Source organism: Rattus rattus, chromosome 1 (assembly GCF_011064425.1).
Source record: "Rattus rattus isolate New Zealand chromosome 1, Rrattus_CSIRO_v1, whole genome shotgun sequence".
NCBI classification, from domain to species: Eukaryota; Metazoa; Chordata; class Mammalia; order Rodentia; family Muridae; genus Rattus; species Rattus rattus.
In genome coordinates this window covers 140436949-140462753 of record NC_046154.1, presented here as the reverse complement: position 1 = coordinate 140462753, position 25805 = coordinate 140436949, and the positions used below count along the sequence as shown (strand labels likewise).

Genomic DNA, 25805 nt, shown 5'->3' with positions numbered 1-25805 from the left:
ATGCACTCAATATGTATAAAATTTGTCAGAAATTTAATAGAAGATTGCAAAGACAAATAGATTATTACATTTACATATAAAATTTCTGTATGAGGCAAATTTATAGAAATATAAAACAGATGAAAGGTTAGTTAAGGCTAAACAAATGAGTTGTGGGAGAGGTAATAGCTAAGAAGCATTGAAATTTCTTTTTGAAATGATAAAAATATTTCAAAACTGAGAGTACTAGTAGTTCTACAGTACTGTAAATGTACTAAAAAATCACTGAATTTTATTTTTAAATGGATTAATTATATGGTATATAAATATCTCACTTCAACATTTAGTCATGTTATCATGATAAGAACAGAGCTTCGGAACCCAAAGAGAAATGCTATCTTGGTCTTTTCATTGTGTGTGCATGCACACCCAGAAGCCAGAGACAGCCTTATGGCATCTGTCTCTTACCACTCTCTGCCTTATTCCTTATTCTTCTGACACTCTGTCACTGAACATGGACTTGCCTTTTTTTTTTTTTGCTAGATTGGCTGCTGGTAAGTTCTGGGGATCTGCCAGTCTCTGTCCACCCTGTCATCCCTGATCACACCACAATGGAGGTTACGGGTGCATGAAGCCACACCCGTATGTGCTAGGGGTCCTATGACTGTGCAGTAAGCAGCGCTCTTAGCCATTGAGTCACATCCCCAGCCTAGAAAGTGCAATTTTCAACTGGATAGTATGTAAAGGATAAATTTTGACCCCTACTTCACAACCATAATTCATAACTATAACTCCAAATAGATTGGAGATCAAACAACAAAGCTTCTATGATTATAGCATAAAAAGATATCTTTGTAGTATAAATAACAATTAATAAGTTGTTTCAATGTAGAAACTGTTAAATACTTGAGATTTATTAATTGCCATAGCAAACCTTGGAAACACTGTGAAATAAGGATCTTCCAAAACAGAAAGGAAGAGAAGGACAAGCAAGCAGACATGGATAACACACACCTGTGATCTCAGCATGTGGAGGCTGAGTCAGGACTGTCATGAGTTCCAGGTCAGGCCTAAGTTACAGAAAAAAGGGGACACCGAGCCAGAGAGTAAAAGAAAAAAAGGATGAAAAGAAAGAGAAAGACTTTTTTTTTTTTTTTAACAAAAAGATGGACTATAGCTAGTGAGTAGAGAACTTACCTGGAAATGCTCTAGGTCCTAGGGTTAACCCCAGTACCACAGAAATGAGATCAAAATAAAAATACAAGGGTATCTCTGTGCCCTTGGTAGGTAAAATCTTAACCAAGACACAGAAAAGCACTAGCCATACAGAGAAATTAGGAGATTGAATCTCTTAAAATTAATAGCTTGTGTTTAACAAGGTTGCAGTTAAACAGTAAAATGGCACGAAACAAAAGGTAAAATAGTCTCAATGAATACATGACAAAAAATATCATGTTCAGAATATCAAATTCCCATTTAAAAAATCCAATTGGCAGGCAACAACACCTAACTAATCAAAAGAATAAAAGGCATTCACACGTTACTTAGCAAGAAATCGTGAATTAAACTACAGAACACCAAATAACAAAGCTAAACGTTGATGAAGATCTGCATAATTACAGAGCAGAACATGGATCCCAACTTACTTCAAGAGTTCATAGTTCTTCTCATTTAACCTCACAGCATTTTCTCTCCAAAATTTCTCAGACTTGTGTACGGGACTCCATTCCAACCTTCCAGATTTAAGTTCTGAACTGTATTCATCAAATGAGCTATAAAATTATTTTAAATTCCAGTTATAAGAATCTAGGAGCTACTACAAAATAAAGCAAATTAAAATATGACTTAGTTACAAAGACTGAGTCTGGGCTTTATACACACTGTAAGTTGCAGCACTCAAAAAGCAGAGGCAGGCAGACCTCTGTTAGTTCAAGGCCAATCTGTTCTACATATCCAGTTCTAGGCCAAACAAAGCTACATAGAAAGACCCTGTCTTAACAAACAGCAGGAATAAAAGCTACAAAGACTCACTGAGCTCTAAATATTAACTACTACTATAGACTTGAACAGTTTAATCACCAACAAATCATAGGAACTAAGGTCCAACATTGCCAAAATTGAATGTTTGGTGTGAAATATTAAAATCATTATTTATTCCCAAAATCTTTATTCTCAATAAATATATAAATATATATTAGTAGAAAAATGGTAATTCCTACCCTCAGAGTCAAAGCAGTATTTTTGTCAAGTCAATAGATATATTACTGTGAACATATGTGAAAAGCAGATAATCTTAAAATAAATTTAAAATACACTACTGTATCACAAAAACAATATTACACATATATCCATATAAATATTAAGTATGACTACTACTAATATAAACATGATTTGTTGACATAACCTTTTAAAAGCAAAAAATCTATATATGTAACAAACTCAATACATTGTAATTCAAAAATTAGTAACTAAATGTACAGTAACTTGGTTGTTTTTAAGTGTGGTTTAGTTACTATGAGTTGATTTGTCAACTTGATGAGATCTAGAATACCTTTGGCCACAACTGTGGGGTTTATCTTGATTGGGTTAATTGAAGTTTCTGGTTTGAATGTGAAATGGCCCATTTAGTCTCATCTGTAACACTTGGACCCTAGGTGGGGGTGTTTGAGATGACTATGGGATTTTTAGAAGGTGGAGTCTTGGAAGAAGTAGGTTACAGAGGATAGACCTTGAGGCTTTTCAGATTCAAATTTCCTGTTCACTCTCAGCTTTCTAAATGAGGACGTAATGTGATTAACCAGACTACTGTTACTGTCACCATGTCTTCCCATGTCTTTCTCATTATTGACTTTCTCATCCCTGGACAACTGTAAGCTAACATAAATACTTTCTCCCTTAAATTGCTTTTGTTGGGGGTATTTTATCACATTAACTCAGCAATAACAAAGCAATGAAGACAAGGCACAAAGACTTGTGCATTGTTAAATGGCACCGATTCCTATGCTGGTCCTGGACTGCATAAAAGGAGAAAGTGACCTGAGTACAACCATTCATTCCCTTCCTGACTGCAGATATAATATGATCAGCTGTCACAAGCCCCTGCTACTATGATTTCTTCACCAGAAAAGGCATACACTCTGTAACTGAGACAAAATAAACAAACCTTTCTCCATTGTCAGGGAATTTTACTTGATGGACCAGCCTGACTCCATCTTAAGGATAGATGCCATTTTTGTTATTAGATCGTTGGTTTGACTAAGTTAGTTTCTATATAATACAAAATTCAAGTTGACTGTGCTTTATCCTGGTGCTGGAATCTAATATGATCCCCACCCTCTGGAGTTTGATTTATACCTTGAATGTACCCAAATAATTAGATGTTCTGCCAAATTGTTTTGAAATGTTCAGCCAAGCTCTGGTGTAACCAGAATCCCTCTGGAAACCCCCCAACCTCTGAAACCTCCCTAGCCTTGTAGGCTACATAAAGCCCATGCTTCCTATGCTAAATGCTATTTTCTTCACACCCTACTGTAGGGAGTTAGCCATGTCTCACAGGAAATAAAACTTGCTTAATTTAACCAAAGATTTTGGGTAATGGTCTTTACTCTCAATTGGTAGGATTAACACTACTCTCATGTAATTAACTGCAACAAGACATGCTTGAACTTACTGTCAAGTACAATTTAATAGATGGAACCATTAATGTTGACTGACAATTCAGCATAGCCAGGATAGAGAGGGTACATTGACAAGTATGTTCTGTCTGAATGGACTTAATGCAGACAAGTGAGTGTAAGTAAACTAGCATTTTTAAATAATCATATCCTAAGCCTAACAATAAAAACAGATATAGGTCAACTGTACATACCACTCAACTAGGGTTCTGTAAAGAAAATTATATGAATCTCTCCAAACAAGAATAGCCAAATGCCCTAAGTTACAGTTAACAATGTAGAATGCTTCAGCTGAAAACATAGCATACTGTATATAATTTTCATACTTTGGAATTAATTCAAATTTTCTTTAAAAGTCATATAACCCACCATGTACGCCAATAGGGTCTAACCACTCAGGAGACTGAGGCAGGATCACTTCTGTCCAGGAGTTCAAGGTCAAACAAACCTCAAAAGATTTAGTATATGGCAATTGTAAAAGGTATGTTAATGCCAGGACAGGTGGTACACACCTTTAGCCCTGCAGAGCTGGCAGATCTCTGAGTTCCAGGTCAGTCTGGTCTATACAGTGAGTTCCAGGACAGACAGGGCTACATAATGAGACCCTATCTCAAGTAATTATGTGACAATGATGAAGATTAGAACACACCTAAGGTCCTGGACACTCTCACCAAGTTTTTCCAAAAGAAATTTGATGTCTTCACTGATATCTTCATCATCATACTTCTGCTGCTCCAAATTCTCCAACTGTTTTAGGACTTTGCATTGAATCATAGCCAGAGCATACTCTTGGCGAGTTTCTCTTTCCGTTGATTTTTCTAAGAAATTCTGAGTTAGACAAAGAGAAATGAAGAAAGTGCATGATGTTTGCAGACATCCATACTTCTTTCCATCTTCCTTTGAGTTTTCCATTTAACCAGTACTTTTAAAAGATGACATAGATACATAATCAGAAGCCTATATCTGAGTATGAAATACCTCTAGTTTAAATCTGAAATGTCCTTCAAAGGTCACTATTATAAAAGTTTAGCTGCCAGCCTATTTTTGTGACATGGTAGAATTATTAAGAGTTGCAATCTCTGTGAAGAAGTCAAATCAGTCACTGTCTGCCCCACGTTCCCATGTCCTCTTCCAGGGTCACCCTGGTGAGTCCCCTTGTCCATACACACCTTTCCTTCAATGAGTTAGAGATACCCAAGTTCAACAACCTGTGTGCCAGGCTACTCCGATGTCCCCAGCCTATGCTACATCAGCCTGTAAGCTTCCTCCAGGATGTACCCTACCTGTATTCACTACCAGTATCCAGACGTCTCACATCCTCAACACGTCCCTTGACTGTACAACAAAGGAGTACCTATTCCCCAAGCCACAGAACTCTTCCGTATCACAGTCAACATTTCTATCCAGCAAGATCTACCTCTCCACACTGGAAGCTTCAAACAAGGAGCACATCCTGTACACCAGACCAGTACCCTCTGTCATCTGATTTCATTCCACCCAATTCATTTCTACCCTCCAGACACAACCCACAAGAATATCCACTCTTCTGCCCACAACCTTTTCTGTGGATAAGAAACTCAGAGCTAACAAAAGAGGTCCACACGCCTAGAGTCAATTCTAAAAGTACCAGAAATAGGAAAGAGCAACAAGTATCTTCGCTCCAAAACCTACCAGTCCTGTAGAAATGTTTATCAGTGATAATTACCTAGATGATCTCCAGGACACAGAATTAAAAGATCATAAACCTCCTCAAAGAATTCAGCGTTTAAAGAAAACACAAAGAACAAGCTCAATGAAATCAAGGAGAAAGAACTTGAGAATAAACACCTGAATGATGCCCAAGAAAACACAAACATAAGTTTGAGAATTGGAAAAGACTAATCGAAGACTTGAGAACTGAATCCAATCAGGATAAAAATACTGAAGATAGCTAAAGCTGAAATGAAGATGAAACTGAAAAACCCAACAGTTAAACTAGAAAACTCAAAGGAAAGTCTTATAAGTAAAATGAATCAAACAGAAGATAGAGGATCAGGACTAAAAGAAAAAAAAGAAGGGATTTAGAGCAAATAAATAAGAAATATTTTTTAAAAATTTAAAAATCCAGAAAAGGACAGATAGGAAATGTGGACACCAGGAAAAAAGCAAACCTCTAAATTATAAACATAGATGAGGAAGAAAACTCCCAAGTCAGTGGCATAAATCTAAAAGAAATGGATAAAATTGAACTAAGAACAAGTTAACAACTTAAACTGACCCATAATATATGAGGAGACAGAAATAAAAATAAAAGCCTCTTCTAGCTTAAAGAAAAGTCCAGAGTTAAATGAATTCACAGCAAACTTCTATTAGACATTCAGAGAAGAGCTATAATAAATCCTTCTTAAACTAGTCAAAAAAAAACAAAAACAGAAGGAGCATAACCAAACTCCTTCTAAAAGTCAGCATCACTCTAATAACCAAGCCAGGTAAAGACACAAAACAACAAGAGCAACAACAACAAAACTACAGGCCACTGTACCTGGTGAACGCACTCAAAATACTGAAAAAAAAATGACTGTTCTCCAAAAGCTATTTACAGATTTAATGCAATCCCAATACAAAAAAAAAAAAAAAAAAAAAAAATCCCATCTCATTCTTCACAGAAATAGAAAAAAAAAAAAAAAAACCTATCCTAAAACTCATATGGAACCACAACAGCCAAAATCCTGAGCAAAAAGAACATGCTGGAGAGATTACCATTCCTAGCCTTAGCACTTGGCCTAACATAAATTTACTCATATATGAGGGCAATATATATACATACACATACATTTTCACTCGAATGTACCCACAGCAGTTGAGATAACTCCAAAAGACATCTCTTTGGAATGTTAATGGCATTGTATGCATAAACATGAAGGCTTCCTGGGTGAGTTACACCTCCAGAGGCAGCCTTTACACTTTCGAAGCAATACTGGTGCTGTTTCTGCCTGAGCTCTTTACAACCATCTGCATTCAGTTCCCATGGGGACCTTGGGTGTTATGGCTCTTAGGCCTCAACTATAGCCAGTCTTAAATCTCTCAGTCTCATCTATCTTGTCCCTTAAGACCTTGACATCTCCTAGGAATTCCTTTGGTAGCCATGGCCTTCGGGTTCTCTTCTGTGACTACTAATAAACATTTTTTTCAGTTCTTGCCATCCATCCTCTTTATCCTCACAGATGCTGCCATTGCTGTGTTCTTTCTACGGTTTCTTTCTTGGTATTACCAGTTTGACACAAACTACTTAAAGTGGGCAAGAAAAAAAATCATTCCGGTAGGACAACCTTTAATGAACCTGTGGCTACAATACAGAAAAGGTGCCACAGGAGTTGCAGGCCCGCCCTCTCACTGAGCACAAATCATCAGAAGGGTGCTCTAACCAATCACCAATCACGAAGATTGGTGCAATCTTCTCTGCACTAGACACAGTCACTTACTTGGACTGTCACTTGCTTGTCCAATCACAACCTTGCTTCCTAGCATCAATCACAGTAGTCCTTCCACCAGAACTGCTCCCATTCTACACAAGACAAAAACTGGTTCATCTGGGCTGGTGAGTACACAGTACAAAACTGCTTCCAACAGTCCTGGCTGAGGCTGTACCTTCAGGTCCAAGACAATCCGTTAGGATCTTTGCCTACTTGACTTAAGACAGTCATGACATATTTTAAGTGGCTGGTACTGCATAAATAAACTGTGTCAGTTGTTTTTGTTAACTTAAGTCAAACCTAGACATTTCTGGGAAAAGAAAATCTTAACTGAGAAAATGCCCCAACAAGACTAGCCTATAGGCAAGACTGTAGCCGTTCTCTTGATTAATGATTGCTATGGAGGAGCCCCACCAACTGTGAGTGGTACCACCCCTGGGGTAGGTAGTTCTGAGTAGTATAAAAAAAAACAAGCTGGGTTGGGGATTTAGCTCAGTGGTAGAACGCTTGCCTAGGAAGCGCAAGGCCCTGGGTTCGGTCCCCAGCTCCGAAAAAAAAGAACCAAAAAAAAAAAAAAACCAATAAAAAAACAAGCTAAGTCCAGCAAGGCAATGCACACCTTTAATCTCAGCACTTGAGAGGCAGAGGAAAGTAGATTTCTGTGAATTCTAGACCAGCTAGAGCTACAAAGAGACCCTAACCCAACTTGCCCCCTAAAATAAACAAGTTGAGAAAGTCAGGAGCAAGCCAGTTAGCAGCACTCTTCCATGCCCTCTCCTTCAGTTCCTGCCTCCAGGTTCCTGTGTTGGCTAAGGCCTGACTTCTCTTAGTGATAGAATGTCACCTGACAGTTATGAGCTGAAATAAACCCTTTTATCCCTATATTGCTTTTGGTCACTGTGTTTCCACAGTAATAGAAACCTTGACAAAGTTAAGTCCTTCTATAAAAACAAATCAACAACTGCAGGAGGTTCTTGCTTCACTTTAGCAGCCTCTCCTAAGTTTTGAACTTCTCAACATTATTCATCCTTCAAAGCTCTTCCAACCCTCCTTTCACTCTTGCATTACTGTCGCATCTTGTCATATCACTGTATGACACCAATATTTACTTACATCATCTGTCTTCAGACTATGTAACTATTAAGACCTTCGATGACAAACTACATCTTCATCTATATTCTCCAACAATTATCAAAGTATATGACACTAAAGCAATTCAAAAAACATCGTATTTTAAGATAAAGGAGACTAAAGAAGACTACCTCAGGAATTCTTCATCTTTTCTAAACAATGTGAAGAAAGAAAATGAACTATAAGGAAGAAAAACAAAAAGGTCAGTTCTTGAATTATTTCAAAGTAAGGCCTCATTAATAAAATTATTTGAGTTTAAGAATTATCTGGACCACACTTAAAAATGTGCCTTAACAACTCATGTACACAGAATTTGCTAGACAAATTGTTAGCTACCCTGTGAGTGAGTGAAAGAAGAAAGCACAGAACTTGCTTAATTGCTTTTAAATTTTATTAATTATTGCTCTGCATTTATGATTGTGTATATACGTTGGGTACATGCATGCTGCATTGGTGTCATGGTATGTGTGAAGCAATCAGGGGACAATTTGAAAGAATTGTTGGTGATCAAAGTCAGGTCATGTCTAGACACCTTTACCCATTGAGCCATCTCACCAGTCTGTTTGCTTAAACTTCAGAAGAAACTACTTAATGATAATAGGATAATTCTTATATTTAAAAGAGTATAACTTTTTATAACTACAATAACAAATCAAATGTAATGCTCAGAACATGTGGCCAAGAGTTATTAGCATTGCAGGTCTTCAGTAGGTCACCATTAGCTTTCACTGTCCACCTCTCTAACAGTAAATACTACAGTAAAAGTCCCTCCCTACATGCCCTCAATTTTCCTTAAACAGCTTGGAAAGGCACTGGATTTAACAGCGCTAGTGAGCATGATAAGTGAAGAGGTTTTCCTTTCATGTTAAAGATATCAAAAGACAAGAGAGGGGGAGGGGAGGGGGAGGGAGAGAGAGAGATGGTAAACTGGTTAAGAAGGCTTTATGTAAACATAAAGGCATACCTTAAGTAAAATTTATAACAAACTATTTTTTAAGTAAGTAATGGTGGAGGCTGACACATGAAAATGACTCAAAATAAAAATACAATGCCTGGCAGAGCAGTTAAGTATATGAATCGCTACTCTGTGTTTCCAGGATACTTTGCCGAATCAATTAGCTTACTATGAAGTTCATAAATGTGATACAGTTAAAGTGATTAGGTCAGTCCCTGATACAGAATAAATTCTAAGATAAAGTGTAGCTATTATTAACTCCATACTTCTAAAGAAGGAATTCCTAAACCAAGTTTTAAAATTTAAGACTGACAAATGCTATGAATAGATAATATAAGATAGATAGATAGATAGATAGATAGATAGATAGATAGATAGACAGACAGAGACAGACAGACAGACAAACAGACAGACAGTGAATATTAACATATAACCAGCCTCTTTTCTTCTTGTACCCTGACCACTTACCTGAAGACCATGTGTCCAGTGTCTGCCTTCCTGCACTCCTTCTGCACCCTCCCCTAAGGTAGGAAACCAACCTTGATTTACTTAACCTTATTCATCCATGCTAGTGCCCTTGCCACACTCAACTCTAAGCAGGGAGTCGAGCATACATTTACCCCACCAACCCCACCCATGCATCCCTTGCACCCTTCTCCAATTAGAAATACTACATACACTTGCTTTGCAAGTACTACCTATCCTGAGGACCACTCTCCTATAAGGACACTAGGCCTAGACCCATACCTGTACCTCCACAGGTCCCCAAAATGTGTGCAGGGATCAAAAATCCCAGGTACCTGCCTTCTGCCCCAACCCCAACCCCTCTTCAGGAAAGGATCCTAGACTCACATCACCAATAATATTAGTACATGTTGTACATTCCCCACATTCCTGAAAATTAGCTGTGAGAATCTTCAAACCTTAGAAAGGTTTTTCTATTGGGATTAGAAACCTCACTTAACACAAGCTGCGGCAGGAATTCTTGATAATCCATTCTAACTTTAACAATGAACTGCCCAAAAACTGAAGTCCAGTCCTCCGGTACTTGGCAATAAGACCCTATTGCTGGTCATTCCATATACTTTGAAATATAGAACACAGCAAAATCAAGTTGGTACAGACCTGAAGTTTTATCCTTACTAGCTAGCTTTCATAGTTCCGGAAGATGCTGTGCAGGCTACCAGAAGAGAAAGTAACCTCCAGTCTTACCCAGGTATGAACCCTATGAGCTACAGTAACAATCAGCCTGCCATGGAAACTTACAGGTACAATAGTGCTATAAATGCCATCAGAGTAACCAATAACTTTCTGATTTGACTCTAGACCCACTCCACAAGATGAAACCCATACTTGGCACCAACATCAATCCAAGAACCTCTGGCTAGATAGAACATAGATCTTAGAGGAGAATACACTACTATTACTCCACTAAATGGACACAGTATCAAACCAACTCCTAATGACCTACCATTATACCTATAGATTGTGGCATCTCTCTACCTTCTGTTTACAGTAAATGACAATCAACATACACAACTAGCCAAGGTGCAGAGAATAAGACCTTCAGAACACTTAACACTAAGTGAAACATATATACTATGTTCCTTAAACAGCTCACAGATCATTTTGGAAGAAAGAGAAAATCCCACTAGCTGAGAAATTATTGGCAACTTTGAGCTGATGGAGAAAGGGTCAGTTTTCTCAGCAGTATAGCCCCTGAGAAGTCGACCATGCTCCAACAGAAAGCCACATATCTAAGAATATGAGAACATCAGTACAAACTGGCCTTGACAGGAAAAAGAAACTCCCAAAAAAGGACACAAAGTCAGGTGGAAAGGAAGGGGAAATGGATCTTGGGAGAGCTGAAGGAGGGTATATATGACCAAAACCACTTGCATGTAATTCTCGAAAAATAACAAAAATAAATAAATAAATAAGACATTTCACTTTATCACTAAAAGAATGAAAATTTAAAACAGTGGTTTCACTATTCATCCAAGATTCTATAAAGACAGAGAGTGATAATGTTAAGTATAGTAAGACAAAAGAACAAACTTAAAGCACAGCAAATGGAAACATAAGCTGGCACAGTTTTGAAAGATCATTTGGTATTAACTATTAAAAAGACTTTTTTAAAAAAAGCACATTCCTTTGACTCAGTGGAACCACATACAAAATTATTCATGGAAGTGTCAAATAAACTGTGAATACCTCATGCCTCCACCAATAGGGCAATGATTAACACAGCAACACAGTAGAATGTAACATGAGTAAAGGAATACTAAAGATCTACATAGAAAGAAATTAAAGCATACACATTACATACTGTTAAGAATAGAGTTGTAGAGGCTGCAAATATGGCTCAGAGATTAAGAACATTTGCTCCTTTTCTGGGACAGGCCCAGACTCAGTTCCCAGCACTGACACTAGACAGCTAACAGCCTGTAACTAGCCCCAGGGGATCCAATGAACACTTCTGGCCACCTACACATGTAAAACCCCTCCTACATATGCACATAATTGATATTTTTTCATTTTAAAAAATGCATAGCCTCATAATATGCCATCTTTATGTTCAAGTATAAATCAAAATCACACTTATTTATGTATTTATCCCTACATGACTACAAATGTATAAAAGATATTAGTGATTATTGTTCAACAAATCTGATAGCTATACTTCTTAAACTTTGAAAACACATCAATACCTCATTTTGTTTTTGACTTCTTGCTGTTTATTTCAAGTAAACACAAAAACAAATGGTTCAAAGCAAATATTCGTAAGCAAATCTTACCTGCATTTGCCTACTGGGAATCTATCTATCTAGCATTCCCATTTGCAAAGACAAGACTAACCCAAATACCAAAATTCTCTTAACAACAACATTAATTGTTAATTCTATTAACAACAGCATTATAATAGGGCTCTGCTAACCACTCGTTAACAGAATCCCTGAGGAGGACACCTGCCAGAGTGGTAAGCAGCACATAACACATGTTCCATAATATTATCTCTTGAGTAGGTCTCTCCCAGAAACCCATCTGAATCCTAAGGCAACCCACAAAATGACTAAGCAGACAACTGATTCACAGAACACAATGGCTTTGGGGAAATACTTAATACCTTATGTAATATAACAAAACCCCTTTCTTATCCTCATGCTTCATCATCTTCTGTTCATTTTTGTAACTGACAAAATTCTAATATCCTAACAACATAATTGTAATGTTTACAATAATTGGAAGTTTCTGCTGTTGACTCAAAAACATGCTGCTAGCCAGGAGATGCAGGATATGAAGCAAAACTCCAAACTAAAATATGGGCCCTGAGAGAAAAACTCCAATAATAATAGTCCTGTAGCAAGCACTGTAACAAAAAGGGACTTTCTCCATCTGAATATAACCTAAGTACATTTCTTTACAAGTATACTACAATTCCCACAGTCCGTCCGCTTACATTACTTCACGCCTTTCAAAGACAAACACAGCAAAAGATCCTACACGTGTACACGCAGCAGCAACCTCCCTCACCGAGTACTTACACGGAATGCTGCAAGAATGATTCTTGTTACTTTCTCTTTGACAGATTCTTGAAGGATGTCTGATAGAACAGGAATGATGTTATAGCGACGAAGGTGTTCACACATTTGAGGACTGAATGCCAGAAGCCATATTGAAAAAATCATTTGATACTGAAGTTGAAAACCACACTTGTTACTCAAAACGCCCATTATACTGAAAAAGAACAGAGAAAACATTTCACACTACAGCATAACAAAACACAAGATGAGAGTACATTAAAAGAGCAAACGTCTACATTCCACAAAGGGCAGAAATCACCAGATAAGACAATAAAATGGCCACTGGAACAAATGAGGCATAAAATGCACAGAACTGCGAACACCATGCCCCCATATAAACCATAGTTTTTAGCTAACAGATATTGATTCGTGAGGTGGGAACAGTGAATCGCACTAACCCACTATGTCAAAATGCAAAAATGGTGAGGAGGGACTCATCCGTACTTTATTTTTTCTTTTAATCTAAAGTTGTTCTAATAAAATTCTCGAGTCTTTAAAAATCTAACAATTATTACCTTACTTGGCAGTAACAATTCTATATTTTTGTGATTTGCCCATACTTTAGAGTTTATTGGACTATTCCTAAGTTTCTCATGCATTGTTTCTTCTACCTAGAGAAGCTCTTTTCAGTTTAGTCTATTACATTAAGAGCTTGCTTATATTAAATACTATCAGTATTTCAACTGCTGCAAAATTTTGTTTTTATAGTATTGACATCCTGATAACTGCCTGGTTCCCTGGCTCTCTTCCGGTAACTGGTCAAGCTTCCTACACTTTGCTTTTCTGATGCCCTAGGTACCAGCTAGTTAGATTCTAGGTTCTAGGAAAGGGAGCTAGATGCTGACAATAACCACAGAAAAAAGGTACTCGCAGTGCACAGCACCCTAGCAAATACGTCCTCACAAGGTAACCCATTTTTCCCATGGCAGTAACTAATTCAGATGCAGTGTTCCAGGTCTACAGAATGAGTCTCCTTGCACAGACTCAGGGGCACCATCACTAGCCATCTGTGCCCCTACTCAAGAGGACCGGGTCCCTGCATAAGGTTCTTCCTCAGAAATCACAGACACCAGTATCAGAGAGCTTTACTCAGCTCTCCAAGCATGTGAGTTTCTGTGATCCTAAACCCAGATCTAGAGAAGTTACCATCTTTTGCTTTAGTTGCAGGGGGAAAGAAGTTGGAAAATATATATCTAGTAATTCTTCACATCCAATTAGCTTCTAAAATAAAATTGTCATCGCAAGAGTTATGGGGAGCATGGAGCTGTTAAATCAAAGTACAAAAGTTTCCAAGGATCTAGACATCAATGATGAATCCTTTAGGAGTTGGAGAGAGCTTAACAGACAAGAAAAAAAAATAGTGCTAACCTACAGTCAATATACAACATAGTGAAAAGAACAGTTTTTATATATAAAAATTCAGAAAATACTGTATAGGGTATGCAATAGGTTTTAAACCAGATAACTCAAATTAAAATATAGAGTATTTTTAGTGATCAGTGACCAGCTCTTTGAACAGACAACATCTGACTTTTTCTACCTCACATCTTTCCTAGTTATAATTTGAAAAGCATCAAAAAGAAACAGAAATTTGCACTGCAAAAGAAAATGTATAAAATGCCTTTCCTTTGTGAGAACAAACAAGCAGATACTTAAGATTGTCAACTGACCTTCAATGTTGTTTGATACTATAAATGCTGCTATCAAGATCTTGATCAACCAGCCAAAGCAATCAGACAACAAAAGGAGATCAAAGGGATACAGATTGGAAAGGAAGAAGTCAAAAATATCACTATTTGCAGATGATATGGTAGTATATTTAAGTGATCCCAAAAGTTCCACCAGAGAACTCCTAAACCTGATAAACACCTTCAGCAAAGTGGTTGGGTATAAAATTAACTCAAATAAATCAGTAGCCTTCCTCTACACAAAAGAGAAACAAGCCGAGAAAGAAATTAGGGAAACGACACCCTTCATAATAGTCCCAAATAATATGAAATACCTCGGTGTGACTTTAACCAAGCAAGTGAAAGATCTGTATGATAAGAACTTCAAGCTTCTGAAGAAAGAAATTGAAGAAGATCTCAGAAGATGGAAAGATCTCCCATGCTCATGGATTGGCAGGATTAATATAGTAAAAATGATCATTTTACCAAAAGTGATCTACAGATTCAATGCAATCCCCATCAAAATACCAATCCAATTCTTCAAAGAGTTAGACAGAACAATTTGCAAATTCATCTGGAATAACAAAAAACCCAGGATAGCTAAAACTATCCTCAACAATAAAAAGGACTTCAGGGAATCACTATCCCTGAACTCAAGCAGTATTACAGAGCAATAGTGATAAAACTGCATGGTATTGGTACAGAGACAGACAGATAGACCAATGGAACAGAATTGAAGACCCAGAAATGAACCCACACACCTAATGGGCACTTGATTTTTGACAAAGGAGCCAAAACCATCCAATGGAAAAAAGATAGCATTTTCAGCAAATGGTGCTGGTTCAACTGGAGGTCAACATGTAGAAGAATGCAGATCGATCCATGCTTATCACCCTGTACAAAGCTTAAGTCCAAGTGGATCAAGGACCTCCACATCAAACCAGATACACTCAAACTAACAGAAGAAAAACTAGGGAAGCATCTGGAACACATGGGCACTGGAAAAAATTTCCTGAACAAAACACCAATGGCTTATGCTCTAAGATCAAGAATCGACAAATGGGATCTCATAAAACTGCAAAGCTTCTGTAAGGCAAAGGACACTGTGGTTAGGACAAAACGGCAACCAACTGATTGGGAAAAGATCTTTACCAATCCTACAACAGATAGAGGCCTTATAGCCAAAATATACAAAGAACTCAAGAAGTTAGACTGAGGGAGACAAATAACCTATTAAAAAATGGGGTTCAGAGCTAAACAAAAGAATTCACAGCTGAGGAATGCGAATGGCTGAGAAAACACCTAAAGAAATGTTCAACATCTTTAGTCATAAGGAAATGCAAATCAAAACAACCCTGAGATTTCACCTCACACCAGTGAGAATGGCTAAGATCAAAAACTCAGGTGACAGCAGATGCTGGCGAGGATGCGGAGAAAGAGGAACACTCCTCCATTGTTGGTGGGATTGCAGACTGGTACAACCATTCTGGAAATCAGTCTGGAGGTTCCTCAGAAAATTGGACATTGAACTGCCTGAGGATCCAGCTATACCTCTCTTGGGCATATACCCAAAAGATGCCCCAACATATAAAAAAGACATGTGCTCCACTATGTTCATAGCAGCCTTATTTATAATAGCCAGAAGCTGGAAAGAACCCAGATGCCCTTCAGCAGAGGAATGGATACAGAAAATGTGGTACATCTACACAATGGAATATTACTCAGCTATCAAAAACAATGACTTTATGAAATTCATAGGCAAATGGTTGGAACTGGAAAATATCATCCTGAGTGAGGTAACCCAATCACTGAAAAACACACATGGTATGCACTCATTGATAAGTGGCTGTTAGCCCAAATGCTTGAATTACCCTAGATGCCTAGAACACATGAAACTCAAGACGGATGATCAAAATGTGAATGCTTCACTCCTTCTTTAAAAGGGGAACAAGAATACCCTTGGAAGGGAAGAGAGAGGCAAAGATTAAAACAGACACAGAAGGCATACCCATTCAGAGCCTGCCCCACATGTGGCCCATGCATATACAACCATCCAATTAGACAAGATGGATGAAGCTAAGAAGTGCAGGCCGACAGGAGCCGGATGTAGATCTCTTCCGAGAGACACAGTCAGAATACAGCAAACACAGAGGCGTATGCCAGCAGCAAACCACTGAATTGAGAATAGGACCCCCGTTGAAGGAATCAGAGAAAGAACTGGAAGAGCTTGAAGGGGCTCGAGACCCCATATGAACAACAATGCCAAGCAACCAGAGCTTCCAGGGACTAAGCCACTACCCAAAGACTATTCATGGACTGACCCTGGACTCTGACCTCATAGGTAGCAATGAATATCCTAGTAAGAGCACCAGTGGAAGGGGAAGCCCTGGGTCCTGCTAAGACTGAACCCCCAGTGAACTAGATTGTTGGGGGGAGGGTGGCAATGGGGGGAGGATGGGGAGGGGAACACCCATAAGGAAGGGGAGGGGGGAGGGGGATGTTTGCCCAGAAACCGGGAAAGGGAATAACACTCGAAATGTATATAAGAAATATTCAAGTTAATAAAAAAAATAATAATAATAATAATAATAATAATAATATATTATATTACAATAACAATATAAAAAAAAAGAAATATGCTAACAGCCCAGAGTGGCTACGTAACTAACCTCTGGTGAAATTGAGGAGCTAGTTTGTAATAATCTTCCTGAACAGACAAATGTTCACTGCTGAGGAAGATGCAATCCAAGAGGTCTCATGGAAGAGAGAGAACATGAGGAAGACTACACACGGATTCCTCAAAACTCAGCCATGTCTTTGTGGTTCACTGTCCAGCAGTGTATCTTCAGCAGTCTCTATAATAAATCTTAGCAATGAGTAGAACCATACCTGAGAACTCAGTCTCTTTTATGTTTACCCACAGTAGCAACTAGCAGAGGCATTTTAGTGAGTGACAGAAGAAGCAAGCAAAGAGAGTGATGCTTCCTTATTCTAACAGTGATGGAACTGGCTTTATCAGCACACCCTGAAAACTATGAGAATGTAGATACTGTCCCAAACTAAAGAATTAACATAAAAACGATTAAATGAACTCTCCTATAATAGGTCAACAATGTCCTTAGTACACACACAAAAAAAATCCCAGAGCAGGAATGGAGTTGTTAGCCAGTAAGGTTCCATGAATGCTCAAACGTCACAGGTTATTGCCAATACTCTTGGTAACCCTCCAAAACGTAATCGTATGAGCCTACTGCTGAAGATGCCACATACCTGAGTCCTGCAACATGACTACATCAAGCTAGCGAAGACCTGGAAGCTACATCCATACTGACTAGTTTTCACAGTGCTAAAAGGTGCTATGCTGGCTATCAGAGAATTATGAATCACACCCAGCTGTGAGCCCTCCAAGTAACAACAATGACTGCCCTTGCAAGATATGCCTACTGATGCAATATGACATGAATGTCATGGGAGCATCCAATCACATTCTGATTGCACTTACTCAAATCCCCCTTCAAAAAAACAAAACCCAAACCTACCACCAAAATCAATTAGACAAGACATAGTTCCTATGGGAGAAGTTACTACTATTATTCTGGGAAATGGACATAGTATTACACCACTCCTGATGACTTATCGTTATACCCATATGTTAATCTATCTCTCAACCCTCAGCTTAGAAGCTTTCTGTATATGGGGATTAACACAGAGACCTACAACTGACCAAAGTGAAGAAAATAAGAGATTACAGAATACTCAATCCTAAAGGGAAACAGATATATTGTACATGTGTGTATCTGTAAATTTAAAAAATAAATACATAAAATTGAAATAAGAACAAAAAGGAAACACAGTATCCTCACCCAGTTGACATTCAAGATGAAAGGCTTCTAGGTAATATTATTCAACAAGAACCCAGGGCCAGCAAGACCAGGCTCAACAGGTAAAGTACTTGCTGCCAAGCCCAGTCCTCTGAGTCCAATCCCCAAAAGTAAAGAACCGATTTGCATCGGTTATCCTCTGAGCTCTGTACATGCTCTTTGGAACATGTGTGGAACATTCAATACACATACACACACACACACACACACACACACACACACACACACACACACACACACATACACACAATATTAAAATATAATGAAACTGCAAGTAATATTTTCATTAATTCCTTGAGAAATTCATACATTGTTACTTTGATCATAATCATACTCCCAACTCCTTCCAGATATACTTCCAGCTCCCTACCCACCTAACTTTGAGTTTCCTAAAAACAAAAACATTGCCTCTAATTTGCTTTGCCCAACTATTACTTGGAGTAGGGCCTATCCTGGAGTGTGGTTGATCTAAATGGATCACACCACTGAAGAAAACTGTCTTTATCTCTCCCATTAGCTACCAAATGCCAATGTGCCCCAGTTACTGGTGGGATTTTAGGCCCACATCCCGACTCCATGCTGAGATCATGTCTGTCTTGAGCTGGAACAGGTCTTTGTACATGCTGTCATAATTTCTGTGAGTCAATAGTACAAATACCCTTTCATATCTAGAAAACACTGTTTCCCTGAAGTTATTCACTACCTCTGGCCTTAGAAGAGAGAGGGCTAAATAATAATATATAGTAAAAAAAAAAAATTGAAATGGTAATACTGTATCTGTGGCTGGCCTTGAATTCATAGAGATCTGCTGTCTTTGCCTCCTGAGTGCTGAGAGCTCGACAGATTAAAAATTTGTGAATTAAAATAGCAATAACTAATCTAATTTATTAAGTCAATCAATAAAGATTGAATAATTTGTGAAAGTAAAACTCTAAGAAACTGCTCGTACCTGTCTGCTGAGGGGACTTAGAGTAACAGTCTGATGACAAAGCATTCAAGCAACTCTCACTTTAGTTCCTCACCAAAATCTACTGTTGATTCTGAGCATCCTATATAGATTTTACAAGAGAAACAATACTCTTTTCCTAACTGAACAGTACCTGTTTTAAATGTACCTTCATTAGGTATGAAATTAACTGTCTTTCAAATGGTGGCATACAATGTCCATTATTTGGATATTTTATTTTCCTTATTGATTGTCTTTCAAATGGTGGCATACAATGTCCATTATTTGGATATTTTATTTTCCTTATTGATTTCTGCCTGCATTTGCCACAAAATACTTTTATAATTATCTTATAATCTCAGTGCCAGAGTTTGTTTTGTCCAGCATTAGGTTCTTAAGAGACTAGCTTAACCTCTTATAAAACAGGCAAGCAAGCGATGGGAAGAGAAGTTCAGTCTGATAGATATTGATTTCTAAAAAGGTTAATATAATCCATTGTTAAACAGACATGAAGATAATAAAATGTTTCTTTTAAATGATTAAATATATTAACTTATTTTAAAAATGTCAAGGAGAAATGTTTTTAAATGTCATTCTACAATAAAAGTAAAGGACACTCACTTACCAGTTCACCCCATCTGCTTCCACCCAGGCAAAACGGTACTCATTGACCCGGAGCATCAGCTGCAGACAGCCAGCAACACACTGCACATACTGAGAACTCTACACAGGAAAAGTGTGCAGTGTTAGACCGAAAAGCATCCTAGATCACGAGATCAAGCACACACATTTCTATAGGAAGAGTCTATACTACAATTTTTACTACAGTTGGTTAGATTTAGACTACTCGAAGTCTCCTAATATCTTTTCAAAGGTCAATTCTTGTATCTGTATTTATCTTTGCTTCTTAGAAATTAAGGTGATTGTTGTTTCCCAAGATAAATCTACACATTCAGGATGAGACGTAATATATTTTGAGAAGTTAATTAACAAATTAACTGTACCTCTGATATTGTTTGGTAAGTACTTACTTCACCTTGCCATTAACAAATCTTGGAGAGAGAATCTATAAACAGAAAATGCTGCTCTACACAATTACACAAATATAGAAAAAAAATCAAAACCACAAAAAGAAAATAGGCCTATACTCAAGTAATTTTCAGCACATTATAAACCTTTACTGTAGACCTTAGTTTCTTCACTCCTATAAGGACACTACTATCAAGAGGACAACACCTGCATGGACACCACCAGGGCTGAAGGCAGTAACCCACTCAGCACACAACTAGGAATATGAAGAAACTTGGGCTTTGGATGTAATATAAAACATATCTTATTAAAGCTGATCACAGAGATGTACTCAGGAAGCAGAGGCTAGCCCAGTGCAAAGAGCAAGTTCTAGGACAGCCGGGGCTGTCTATACAGAGAAACCCATTTTGGGAAAAAAAAAAAAATCTAATTAACATCGGTAAAAGACAATATATATTTTTAAAACTTAGTTCAATAGCTGTATTTCATAAAATTGTTTAAATCTATTTTATTTGAGATAAATGAAAATCATATCTCCTAGACATCATAAGCCCTTCCATTTTACCACAGCTAGTAAGAACTTCTGGTTCAAACTCTTGTCTAAACATTTAAAATGAGATTTATGTCTTTAAAAAATGGAGAAACAAAAAGAAAATTTAAGCTCTTGCCTTCATAATAAACAAATAAAAAATTTAAAAGGGATCACAAATATCACAAGAATTTGTAAAATCTAAACTATGATACTATTAAGCTTAATGTTCTAATTTAAATAATATATATGAGCTGAACACTCCATAGAAATTTACAGCAGTCAAACACAAAACACAGTGATGTGCATATACTTGGTAGAAGCAGATAAAGAAAAGGGAACCTTACTTCTATATAGTAGTGACCATATAATATACACACGGATATAATTTAACATGCAACATTAACAGAAGCTGAATATCAGAGCTCATGCTCAGAAGATCAGTACTTGGGAGGCTGAAACAGGAGGATTGCCATGAGTCTAAGACCGGCCTGAACTGCATACTTCACTCCAGGCCAGTCTGGGCTACAGAGTGCAGTCTTGTCTCAAAAGTCAAACACAAGCAAATGACAAAATTATTAATTTTCATCTCAAATTTTCTGCAATGGAAAAAATATGAATTTTTCCAACAGAATCAGCAGTTAGGAGCTTCTACAGAAGAACGCAAATCCTATCTTGTTTAGAGAGAATCTCAGCGAGATTTCTAGATACAAAGGCATCTTTACTCTTCTATTGATTTTACTCTATTTTCTCTGACTACACAAATGTCTTGGTTCACCCAAGTCTTTTTTGTTGCTGTTCATCATGCTATGCTACAATACACACAATACAGTACACACAAAAGGCATGGGCTCAGCAACTTGACTGCATATGCAGCATGAGCATATAAAGGCACTGGTCCTACAGGTCACAGGACTCTTTCATACACAATGCTCAGATCATTTGTTTTAAGACAGGGTCTCTCTGGGTAGCCATGGCTATCCTAGAACTCACTGTGTAGATTAGGCTGGCCCTAATCTACCTCCCAAATGCTGGTGTACACCACTACACCTAGCTGAACTCTTGCCTTTAATTAAAATGAAAAGCATCTGCTCCTTTATTCTTCGTTAAATTACTTTTTAGTTTCTTGAATAAATAATTTAAAGATTTTTTTAATTTTTTAATAATTTTAAAGAAAATAATAGGTCTTAGTTAAATCAATCCAACCAGTCTTACTTTTAATCCTACAAAAAAACCCTGAGCAAGGATGGTGCGTGCCTACAATCCCTGCACTCAGGAGGCAGAGACAGGTGGATCTCTGTGAATTCAAGGTCAGCCTGGTCTATAAAGCTAGCTCCAGGAGAATCAGGGCTATAAAAAGAAACCCTGTCTCAAAAAAAAAAAAAAAAAAAAAAAAAAAAAAAACCTAGAGAAAAATTATACAACCAAGAAAACCCATAGAGCGTACAGCCTACTCCTTAGAGATGCACTCCACTTCGGATATGTCACCACCACCTCCAAGCTGATCCATATTGTAGCCATTCTTCTCTGTCCTTTACCTAAGAGAAAAGCTCATACATAGCTTTGGCAAGATTATCTGTCTCTGTCTCTGTGTGTCTCTTTGTTTTATACACACACACACACACACACACACACACACACACACACACACACACACACACATGCACGCACACACAACTTTTTGCTCCATTATGCTCCACTACTCAGAGTCCTTTCCTATAGGCTTGCCCTCTCCTTCCTTTACTTTTGTGAGCAGCTTAAGGAAACTAAGCCTCTGTATGTGATCATTTACTATACCCTGGCAAAAGGCCTATGCCTATCCCTTTATGGTAGTACTACAAGTGAGAGGACAGACTTAGCCAGAGCAAGTCTGATCCATGACAAGCTGCAAACTGACAGTTTGGAAGACTAAGCTGAAGTTTCTGTTTCCCAGAATTGGAAAAGTCTAAACAAGTCAATTCTGGGAAAAACTACCCCTCGCCAGCAGCAAATCAGGAAGCTGCCCCACCACCTAGCCTAAGCCAACCTCATGGGCACCCAATCAGGAGATATAGAAGCTGACCTACCACCTAGCTTGAGCGAAGTGTAGTTAATTGTCAGGAGTCATCAAGGAGAAGCTAAAAACTAGCAGGTGATCTTCCTGAAATGGTTCCACCAAGGACTGTTAAAAGTTAATGACAGATTTGCTTCTCTAGAGAAGGAGATTTCATCTGAGGAAAGATTCCTGCTATTAATATGCTTTTCCTGTTATTATTAAATATATATAACAATCACTAGGTATTAGCCCACCCTTTTGAGCAGATCTCTGCAGAACAAAGATGCACTGCCTTGTAGTGATGCTATATAAACAAACTGATGATTTCTTAACTATTAGAGATGACCCTATAAGAATTATTATATTAGTAATCATTAAGCTCTTTTATAATAGACTGCAATTAAGTCTTTTCTGATGTGAAAACTGCAATGAGAACTCTGCAAGTCTTTGTGTCACGAGTTAATTGCTTCTGAGATAGCAAGCAGGCATCTACAACTCAGAGCACATTCCAAGAAGTTGTAAAACCACTAACAAAAGGTCATAAAAAGAGAACTAAGGATATAGGGATACTACAGGTACAAAGACAGAAGATAAAATATTGACTGGATCTATCTATATGGAACTTAACTAATAACTTAAGTTACAAAAATTACGGTTTTTAATTCTCCATGAATCTGTTGAGCTAGTAACAGATAATGTTTAGCCAGATAATTACTCTTAATGGACATGCATATAAACATTCTCTCTTCTATACTTCATATTCAATTTGATTTTAATTTATGTTTGAATTTCTAGTGAACTTTTGTAAAAAAAAAAAAAAGAAAAAGAAAAAAAGTGGTGGGGGTGCTTGGAAAAACAATGTGATTCATTCTCCAAGAAAAGGCACAAAAGACTAGGAATGTTCACATTAGCAGGCATAGCATTGGGAACACAGTATTGGAAGTAAAGGCACTAGGAGTAAGGCATTGGGAGCAAGGGCACTGCTACATCATAGCAGGAGGAGAGAGCAAGATTAGGAGAAGAATGCAGAGTGGAATAATGTAGAATTATAAGGCAACCTAAAAAAATTAAAAGATAAATATTCAGAATGCAGAAGGAAAGAGGAAAAAAGAAACTACAGAGAGCAGAAGAACAGGCAGGCTTCTCCTTACCATGGGACAGAACAGGTCTTTTCTTAACAGCAAGACAGGCTTAGTCTTACTAAAGAGAACAAAGCTTTCTTCTTTCAGACTTGGGTTTAATTCATTAGAAATAAAAGGATAGAAGCTTTTTCTTTCTCTATGTAATAAAGATTGGAGTTCATTTTTCATCCAGAATGAGCAAGTTCTTTCTGACTGGCACTTGGTCTTTTGCTCCATATGAGAATAACATAAGAAAAGGATGTAGCTGGGCCCAACTAGGTTGAATGGAGATTTATGAATATGTAAGCGTGAATTTGTCTATGAATTTATGTGTGTTTATAATCCCCTGTGTAAAAGTTTTCCTTCTGCAAATGTGACTCTCTTCTGGTTCAATGGAAGTTTGTTGCTCTAAACCTCCCCCTAGCCTGACAATCAAGAGACATCTGGACAAGAAGGAAAAGACTCTAGCAATTAATCTTTTACTTATTTATTTAGCTTCTATCAGACAGACACTTAAATTACACCTAAAAAATAAACAGAAGCCAGATGTTATAGTGCATGTTTGTAATCTCAGCACATGGGAGGATGAGCAGTTCTCAAGTTCTAGGCCAATAAGGCCTGTTACAAAACAAAATATAATAAGCCAACAGCAATAACAACAAAGACCCAGGAGTTGTCAGCAGGAAACTAGAACAAATGAAATTCTTTACCTTATTGAAGGGTCATAAAGTGGCTTAGAAAACTGACTGGCAACATCTACTCATGGTAAATTTACATAACCCCATTACTTAAAATTCCACTTTGGACAAAGGTATGAAGTGGAAACTTAAGGGTTCTTTGGAAAGTCAGTCGAATGGCATTTTGTTGGAACTAACATATGAAGGAACATTTCATTAAAGTGTACACAGGTGTGAACGGCTAAGGCAGACTCATGACGGAACATTTTGCTAAAGCAGATACAGGAGAGAGGATATTCTGCTAAAGCAAGCACATGAAAAGACATATGATAAAGGATTCTTTGCTAACAACTCACATGTATTAGTCGTCCTTACATTGAGTAGTTGAGCTGCATAGAGAGAAATGCACCCAAAAACATCTAGGGGTGTACTGCAGTCTCGTACCACTTTTGCAGACTCAGGCTGATTGGATGCATGTTCTGAGGCAAGACACACACTGAGGCAAGGCACGTGGAGGACACGTGATGTTTAGAGGGTATAAATAGGAGTTCACAGAATGACAGAGACAGAGCTTGCCTTGCTAGTTCAGCTAGCTGTGCAGTGCTTGTGAATCACTCCTTTTCGCTGATCTTTGCTTCCCTGAGAGAGGCACAGCCTAGAACTTTACCTGGCTGGTCCCTCCTGCTGACTTGAGCTGAGGCTAAGGCCTGGCTGTCTCTGCTAGGTCAGGTTACTACTATTGCTAACCCAACTCTACTGACTGGACTGCTGGTGTATCCATAAAGTGTTTGCAAGTGGATCCAGCTGCCACTGCCTGCTAATCTATGAACTGAACTGCCAATTTCCAGACAACATACCCAGAAGTTGCTCCAAAGAACTTTCCTAAACAGGTCCTCTTCCCTCATATCCTTTCTTCCCCACTACCTCTGGTGGGTGGTGGGCTACAAGGGAGGTGAAAGTGTTTAAGAACCATCATTAAAAATAAGGTTTTAAAAAATAAATGTTACATAGTTTATACACATATAGATACCAAAATAAATAATATATTACATATTATATTTGAGATATCTAGATATCTAGATAGATAGATAGATAGATACCAAAAGACATGCACAGACTGTTCACAGGCAAATTGTTCACAATTT

The 25805-nt window shown here is 37.8% G+C and overlaps 1 protein-coding gene across 3 annotated transcripts in view; it reads right to left on the bottom strand.

Annotated features, from left to right (window-relative positions):
- Window positions 1-25805, bottom strand: part of Atp6v1h (ATPase H+ transporting V1 subunit H) — an 83894-nt gene that overhangs the window by 21421 nt on the left and 36668 nt on the right. For all 3 annotated transcript variants that reach the window (XM_032906425.1, XM_032906440.1, XM_032906433.1), the window contains 4 exons: window positions 19895-19992; window positions 12737-12929; window positions 4303-4481; window positions 1626-1751 (listed from right to left, as the gene is read on the bottom strand). In XM_032906425.1, coding sequence (XP_032762316.1) covers window positions 1626-1751; window positions 4303-4481; window positions 12737-12929; window positions 19895-19992 — 596 coding nt within the window. The remainder of the gene's footprint in view (window positions 1-1625; window positions 1752-4302; window positions 4482-12736; window positions 12930-19894; window positions 19993-25805) is intronic.